The sequence below is a fragment of the Pieris rapae genome, chromosome 6 (genome assembly GCF_905147795.1).
Source record: "Pieris rapae chromosome 6, ilPieRapa1.1, whole genome shotgun sequence".
NCBI classification, from domain to species: domain Eukaryota; kingdom Metazoa; phylum Arthropoda; class Insecta; order Lepidoptera; family Pieridae; genus Pieris; species Pieris rapae.
In genome coordinates, this window is record NC_059514.1 from 5,199,477 (window position 1) to 5,207,775 (window position 8,299).

Sequence of the window (8,299 nt, forward strand, 5' to 3'; positions counted from 1 at the left end):
ATAATCTGTCGGGTCCTTTGTCTATTGTTTACATTAGGGTGGGACGTGATTTTGTAAGTCATGCCGGCACCTTTGGTGGACCTCCCTGCTGTTATTAGTAAGCCGATTGGCTAGATATAGGCTGATTGAAATTTTATTTAAGGTTATTTAGCAAATAGTTTGACCACAAGTTCAATCAATTAAGTGTGTATTAAAACTAGATTTTGTTGAGTTTTATTGATAAATTAATCACGGCTTTAAAAGTTTAAACACCTCATACATAAACACAGGTCATAGAAAATATATAGTTCTTAGAGATGCAACAGCTTTTTATTGTTTATTATTATGTAGGTAATAAGTTTTGCTTTTAGTAACTACACCGACTAATAAGAACGTAATAACTTTAGTAAGGTTAATCCCAAATAAATTCTTAGGCTTATATCACCCAAAGAAAACACCATGTATAAGGGTGGACCATCGCACGTGTCGCAGTTTAGGCGGCGCGTGAGCAGCGCGCTAATGACCCTTCGTTACCGGACGTCACCCACGCTTTGATACACCGAGGATCGGAAGAGACTTCACCGATTCAGGTGTGTGGGATCTCTTGAGCTAGGTCAAGAATACTTCCACATTTGTTGCCCATATAAATTAAATAGAAGTAACAGATTCTACTTAGTTGTAAATGTTTTAAAGTCAACATCTCCTTAATTAATTATTTAAATGAAAACATGAGAGGCTTAAGTAAATAATAATCAAATAGAAAGTAACATTTAATATAATATTGTCATACACCAATAAGACTTATGTAAAACAATATAAATTAACTTAAACTAAATAAATATAATGTCAAAGTTCATAACAGTAGACTTTAAAGTTTCCTGATCATGAATCGATATTAAATGAGTATAGTTAAAGGTATATCTATTAATGTATTTAAATAACTAAGGTTCATTTAAAAAAGTGTTTATAATTGCTATAATCACGTTTTCAAAATTGTGTTATATAAGTATAGATATAAGACAATATAATCTAAGAAAATTATCATCCAATATTCGTTTCTTCGAATGTATAATAATATCATAGAGAATGTTTGTTACTTAAAATAGCTCCTAAATAAATGAGTCCCAATAATTTCGTTCTCGCATGATTCATATAATGTTAAAATCACTTTCCCACCCATCTACAGTTATTTCTCATGTAAGAATTTGAATAAAACTTCTCTTATATTAGGGTAGATGTCGGTGATTACGTGTTTAATCTCGAGTAGCACGGTAGCTGCCCTTGGGCGACGTCTGAATCTTTTTCTTTTTTCTTATCACTAACATAAAAAGCGATGTTGCATTTCAGATCTGATCCCTAATTTAAATCGAAATACCTCGAAATCTTAAAACTTTAAAACTGTATTTTTGATACGTAGAATTTTAAATAAATAAATCATGAAACGTAATTAAATTTTTAAAGAGATTTGCATGATATAAATTTTCATTTATGTTCATATAAAAACTTTTGTTTGTACTTGTTTCTTATTATCTTTTACTAAATATGTTTTATCCGACATCTATCTAGTTTATCTAGTTAGACAAACAATATTTTTTAACGATCTCGTACTACTAATATAATTGTTTTACTATCAATTAATTAAATCAGGCAATATAGAATATTGAAAATGAACCGGGCCAGGTAATGGCAAACTATGTGCAGCAACTATTGTTCGGAAAGTAACCGAACACCTTGCAATTAATTAGCATAAGTACATATAGTTCGCCGCCTGCGCGCGACGCTTTTCTTTATACATCAGTGTGTCATCAACCATCACCGCGATCACTCATTACATTAGTTTTTAAGAGCAAAGCAATCTTTTATTTAATTATCATTAAAGTGTTCGGCAACAGCCCGACCATTTTTGGTCCTTCGAGCTTACGTACAGGCGGGACCTGAAACGCGAGTTTTCGTGAAAGTTTCGTGTGTACGAAGTGCTAGCACCATTGCATTAAATCATCAAGTGCGGTGAGCTGCTCCAGCTCCCACACAGCATATATCACAGCATACATCAGTTGCATAGCATAGCAGCATCAGCATTCGTGTGGTGGCCAGGCAGGCTACTCACACAACAGCATCACTTTCTGTGGGCGAGCCAGGCAGGCTTGCTACGCAGCAGCATACAGCAGCAGCATACAGCATTGACGGCACCGCGCGGGTTCGAGCAACAGCACTACAGTAGCAGCATATCAAGTGAGATCTTTCCATATTACTTTTTAATTCAGCATGGATCTCGATAATCTTATTCAAAATCAAAAAACAACATACGAGGCTCTCGATACGGACGAGAAACTTCGGGAGCTTCTCAGAAAGCAGATCTCGAATTTTAAGGCATTTGAGAGGACAATAAGTAACATAGATTTAAGTAGCATGTCCGAAAAGTGGGAGTTTGAATACACCCTAAAATCATTACAGCAGCGCTGGTCAGCTATTGACTCTCTTCACTGGGAGATCGACATGTACCAAGAAGGTGAAGATGAGGTATATCAAAACGTATTTTCTAAGAATGAACGAATATACAACGAGCACATCAAATCAATCAACAGCAAATTATGGTCCGTTGCACATCGCGAATATTCTACGCCCAAAATGGATATTCCCGTTTTTACGGGTAACTATCAGCACTGGACCTCATTCAAGGACCTTTTCCTAGAAACAATCGACCGCAACCCGTCCTTATCTAACGCACAAAAAATGCAGTTTTTGAAAAGCAAGGTAAAAGGTGAAGCCGAAAATTTGATTCGTCACCTACAAATCAGTTCCGAAAACTACACTATATGTTGGGAAATTCTAAATAACAGGTATAATAATCAAAGATTAATATTCACATCACACATGAATATCCTGTTCAGTCTCCCAACCATGCAGCAGCAGTCATTGATCCAGATCAAAAGGATGCACGACACAGTAGTCGAGGTACTTAATGCTATAAAGAACCTAGGTGTCAACATAAGCACATGGGACCCCGTCATAGTTCATATTTTATCACAAAAACTCGACACAGAGACCCATGCAGGTTACATTGAATCAGTCAAAAATCCCCGTGAATTACCTATTTTACGAGAGTTTATCGACTTCTTAGAATTAAAATTCATTACCCTAGAATCGTCTCGCAGAAAACAAGACTTTTCGACTCAAAAAACAAATCAAGGGGCCCAACAAACTTATTATCAAAATCAAAATCGAAAACAGCATTTTGAACATCAATCAACAAACAAAGTTTTCCCACCGCGTCCCATCATGAAAGCGCTTCATGTATCTACAGGTATCAAATGTCCATTATGTTCCCAGGAACATGGAATATTCCAATGCAATAATTTCTTGCAACTGCCATGCGAATTGAAACTAAAAACCGTACAAAAGTTGCAACTTTGCGCAAACTGTTTGTATTCTCATAAAAATAATAAATGTTATTCAATAAAACGATGTCGTACTTGTAATGAAAATCATAACAGCCTGTTACATGACGCCTTTAGCAAGCAAAAATCAACCATATCAACCGCAAGTACTTCGAAGTCTCACGCTCAACAAAATAGCAACGCGGCAACTAAGCCCCATTCACCCGTGGGAAAGGCAACCGAAGTACTCTTAGCAACCGCAGAAGTCAAAATCACGGCAATCGATGGTTCACAGCAAACAATGAGGGTCTTGATTGACCAAGGATCCCAGATATCATTAATTTCAGAAAAGGCGGCTCAATCATTAGGTTTACAACGGCAAAAATGCAACGGCTCTATCTTTGGAGTCGGTCAAAAGCAAAACAATTGCAAAGGCATGCTCACTATTAAGTGCACGTCTGTAAACGATGATTACTCATTCGAAACCGAAGTTTTAATTATCAACAACTTAATCAAAAGCTTGCCGACTAACAGCTTCGATACACCGTTTCTACCATATTTAGATAACATAAAATTAGCGGACCCTAATTATAATATAAGCAGACCAATCGATCTACTATTCGGAGCGGATGTCTACGCATCTATAATCTTAAGCGGAATAGTCAAGGGCGAAAATCAATCACAACCAATAGCACAACAGACGCGCCTTGGCTGGATTCTCTGCGGAAACATGCCCCAATCATTTCACTGCAACGTTGTACTCAGCAACTTCGAAGACCTGAAACAATTTTGGGAGATCGAGGGTATAACGGAGGAGTCTTCAATGTCCACAGATGATCAATATTGTATTGACTTTTACAAACAAACAACAAAAAGACTCGAAGACGGACGGTACCAGGTCAGGTTACCAATGACAGATAATTTTGAAGAGAAATTAGGAGAGTCTAAACACATAGCAATAGCACAATATCGAAACATCGAAAAGAAACTAGCTAAGGATCCTAATTTGGCAACAAGTTACAAACAATTCATGCAGGAGTATTTAGACTTAGGTCATATGACACTCTGTATAGATAACGAAAGGGCTTCCCCGGAATGTTATCTCCCGCACCACGGCGTGCAGCGTGCCGATGCGGGCAAATTCCTACGCGTTGTTTACAGTGGTTCAGCAAAGACATCGTCTGGGTTCAGTCTTAATGATTTAATGTACAAAGGTCCGAATTTACAAAAAGACTTGCAATCACTAATTTTAATTTTATCATGGAGACAATATAAAGTCGGCTTCATCGCCGACATAGAAAAAATGTTTCGGAAAATTTTGGTAGATAAAACCGATCAAAATCTTCAAAAAATTGTATGGAGGAATTCACTAGAGGAACCTATCAGATCCTATCACCTTACGACCGTAAGTTACGGGACCACAGCAGCCCCGTTTCTAGCTATGATGACCCTTAAGCAGTTAGCAGCCGATGAACGCGAAGGTTTTCCTAAAGCAGCGAAAATTCTGGAAAATCAATTCTATATGGATGACCTGGTAAGCGGAGCACATTCTATAGAAGAAGCAAAACAGATTGTAACACAGCTGGATCAGTTATTAAAATCAGGCGGATTCTTGCTGAGAAAGTGGACATCTAATGCAGCAGACATTCTAGAAAATCTGAACACAGAGCAGACAGAGCAAATATTCAATTTCAAATCAGAAAACACAATCAAAACCCTTGGACTAGGGTGGTCTCCGGCTAACGATGCATTTACTTTCGAGTGCAGACTGTCCAAGGTAACAACATCAAAATTAACAAAGCGGAAGTTACTATCAGAAATATCAAAGGTGTTTGATCCGTTGGGCTGGCTAGCGCCAGTCGTTACTAAGCTTAAGCTACTTTTCCAAAAAGTTTGGATGGAAGTCAAAGAATGGGAAGACGAAGTATCAGCCGAATGTGTAACAGAGTGGATAAGAATCAGAACAGACCTGGAAAATATCAACCAATGCACAGTTCCTAGGTGGATCGGAAGCGGTGAGAAAGGCGTCATCGAGCTCATTGGGTACTGTGACTCATCTGAAAAGGCATTAGCATGTGTAGTATATGCACGAACAAGCGATGAATCGCAAAGAATACTAGTAGCAGCCAAGACAAAGTTGGTACCCACTGATAAGAATATCACGTTACCACGACTGGAACTAAGCGCAGCTGACCTACTCTCGAAGTTATTAAAGAAAATTGTAGAGAGCTTAGTAGGTCACTCAATAAAAATATCAGCATACAGCGACTCTATGATCGTACTTGGGTGGCTTCACGGAGACCCCGGAAAATGGAAACTATTCGTATCAAACCGGGTTAAATCAATCACAAAGAACATACCGGCCGAATGTTGGAGATACATCAAGACCGATCAAAACCCTGCTGACGCAGCCAGCAGAGGTATCTACACGACTCAGCTCATTAAACATAAATTATGGTGGAACGGACCGCCAATTAATGAAGATAAAGAATCTGAAATCAAAACATATACTACGGAAGAGGAGTTACGTAATAAAATGCACACCAACGTCATTCAGGCCACCAACGAACAAAAAAGCACATATAAACAAAACATCATATCAGATTTACTAGCAAAACACAGCTCTATAACAAAGGCCAGACGGGTGTTAGCTTGGATATTACGGGCAACTAAAATTATTTTGTCTTTAAAAGCAAAGAAACTACCGAGTTATTTAACGCCGCACGAGCTTCAAAATGCAAGTCGATTGATCATTATCAATGAACAAAGATCCGCATTCGCAAGCGACATAGAGCATTACCGCGAACATAAACGTGTGCAAAGTAAAAGCAAATTATTACCTTTGACACCGCACCTGGACAAGACAGGAATCCTCAGAGTTGGCGGAAGATTATCAAAGGCAAACATAGATCCTGAGATGAAGCATCCAGCAATCATACCCCACGAAGGGCGTCTCACGATCTTACTGATAGCAGAAGCACATGAACTAACTTATCATGGTGGGCCAAGACTTACTGTGACATGTTTAAGAAAGAAGTACTGGATCATAAGAGGATACAGTGCCACCAAAAAATATTTGAGATCATGCGTAACCTGCAAACGACACGATCCTGTGTTGGGCCAACAATTGATGGCTGACCTTCCCGAAGCAAGGGTCAACGAGGCACCCCCGTTTTATCATACAGGAGTGGACTACACGGGGTTCGTAGAAACAAAAGCAAGTAGAGGTAGAAGCATTCGAACTACTAAAGCATACATAGCAGTGTTCGTTTGTATGGTCACAAAAGCAGTGCACCTAGAGTTGGTGTCTGACCTAAGCAGTGAGGCATTTTTAGCGGCTCTTAGGAGAATGGCTTCAAGGAGAAACGCGCCCCGCCATATCTATTCCGATCAAGGAACTAACTTTATTAAAGCAAACAGAATATTACAGGAGGAAATAGAAGAATTTCAAAGCATGTTCAATGATAGTTTTTTCTCCGAGTTATCTGAAATGAAAATCGACTGGCACTTCAACGCCGCCACCTGGGCGAGTGCCGGAGGACTGTGGGAAAGAGCAGTACGTAGCCTCAAACATCACCTAAAAAGAGTTATAGGGCAGCAGAAACTTACCTTTGAAGAGTACTCTACTCTTCTAGCACAGCTAGAAGCATGTTTAAATTCAAGGCCGCTCTGCGCATTAACAGAAGATGCGGATGACTTGCAAATTCTAACCCCAGCGCATTTCCTGACGGGAAGGGCAGGTTCGACCATTATACAGACAAAAGAAGATGCAAGGACAAGGTGGCATCTCACTAGCAAATTATTTACAGACATATGGAAGCAATGGAAATCAGATTATCTCACCCAGCTAATAGAAAGAACAAAATGGCGCAAAAGTTGTAAAAACATTGAAGTTGGAGAAATCGTCCTCATACATGATGCTAATTTACCGCCAGGGAAGTGGGCGATGGGTCGCGTCGTCCAGCTTCACCCGGGTTCAGATGGTCTGGTAAGAGTTGTTACCTTAAAGACAAAAAATGGTTTATTAAGGAGACCGATCATCAAATTGTCAGCATTACCTCTCGCCAACACGGCATCTAAAAACGAGCAAGAACAAAACAAGAAAAAAGCATCAAGCAAGCAAACGAATGAATCATGTAAAGGTCAATCATTAGCCGGAAAGAAGACACGACCATGCAGACAAGTTAAGAAGAAATTCGACTTTATATCAATGGCGATAGGGTTTCTTTCATTCATGAGCATTATGCCTACTTCTAGATCGGAGTATAATATTACAGAGATGAGCGACAGCCAATCGTTGTATTTCGACCCCATAACAAAGATGAAACTTATTAGAGACAAATGGACCTTAGTTGTGTACCACGACATGGCCCCGTACTGGCAAGATGAACAAGCATACAAAAAATTATCAAATCACTTGGACAAACTATGTACTAACATAGAGCATAATCAACAATGCCATATGATTTTACTACAAATGAATCACGACTACTCAGAGTTACAATACAACAATCAACTTTTATTAACACAGCATTTTACCGAGCACTCCAGACAGCGTCGCGGTCTTATCAACGGTGTAGGTTACCTTGCGAACACATTGTTTGGTGTGCTAGATCAGCATTTTGCAGATAAATACTCTGAGGACATTGAACTAATTAGAAATAATCAACAACACTTGGTAAATCTATGGCGTAATCAAACTTCTATAGTAGAGTCAGAATTTAACTTGCTAAAAAGAACAGAAGCATCGATGGAAAGGCAGTATAACATTATAAGTAGTCGGTTAAACTCTCTCGTTAAGGCAACAATTTAATATTATACAAACGGCACCGAACATCCTTACACCAGATGTTACAGACATCAAACACATTATCAATATAACAATGCCTTACTTCAAAGAAGACGATACAGATATCGATAAACTGAACAGCTCTATAGATGGC

At 38.8% G+C, this 8,299-nt stretch overlaps 1 protein-coding gene across 1 annotated transcript; it reads left to right on the forward strand.

Annotated features, from left to right (window-relative positions):
* Window positions 1–2,244: 2,244 nt before the first annotated feature.
* Window positions 2,245–8,169, forward strand: LOC111002471. The gene has a single exon (XM_022272629.2). The coding sequence runs from the start codon at window positions 2,245–2,247 to the stop codon at window positions 8,167–8,169; it is 5,925 nt and encodes a 1,974-aa protein (XP_022128321.2).
* Window positions 8,170–8,299: the final 130 nt, after the last annotated feature.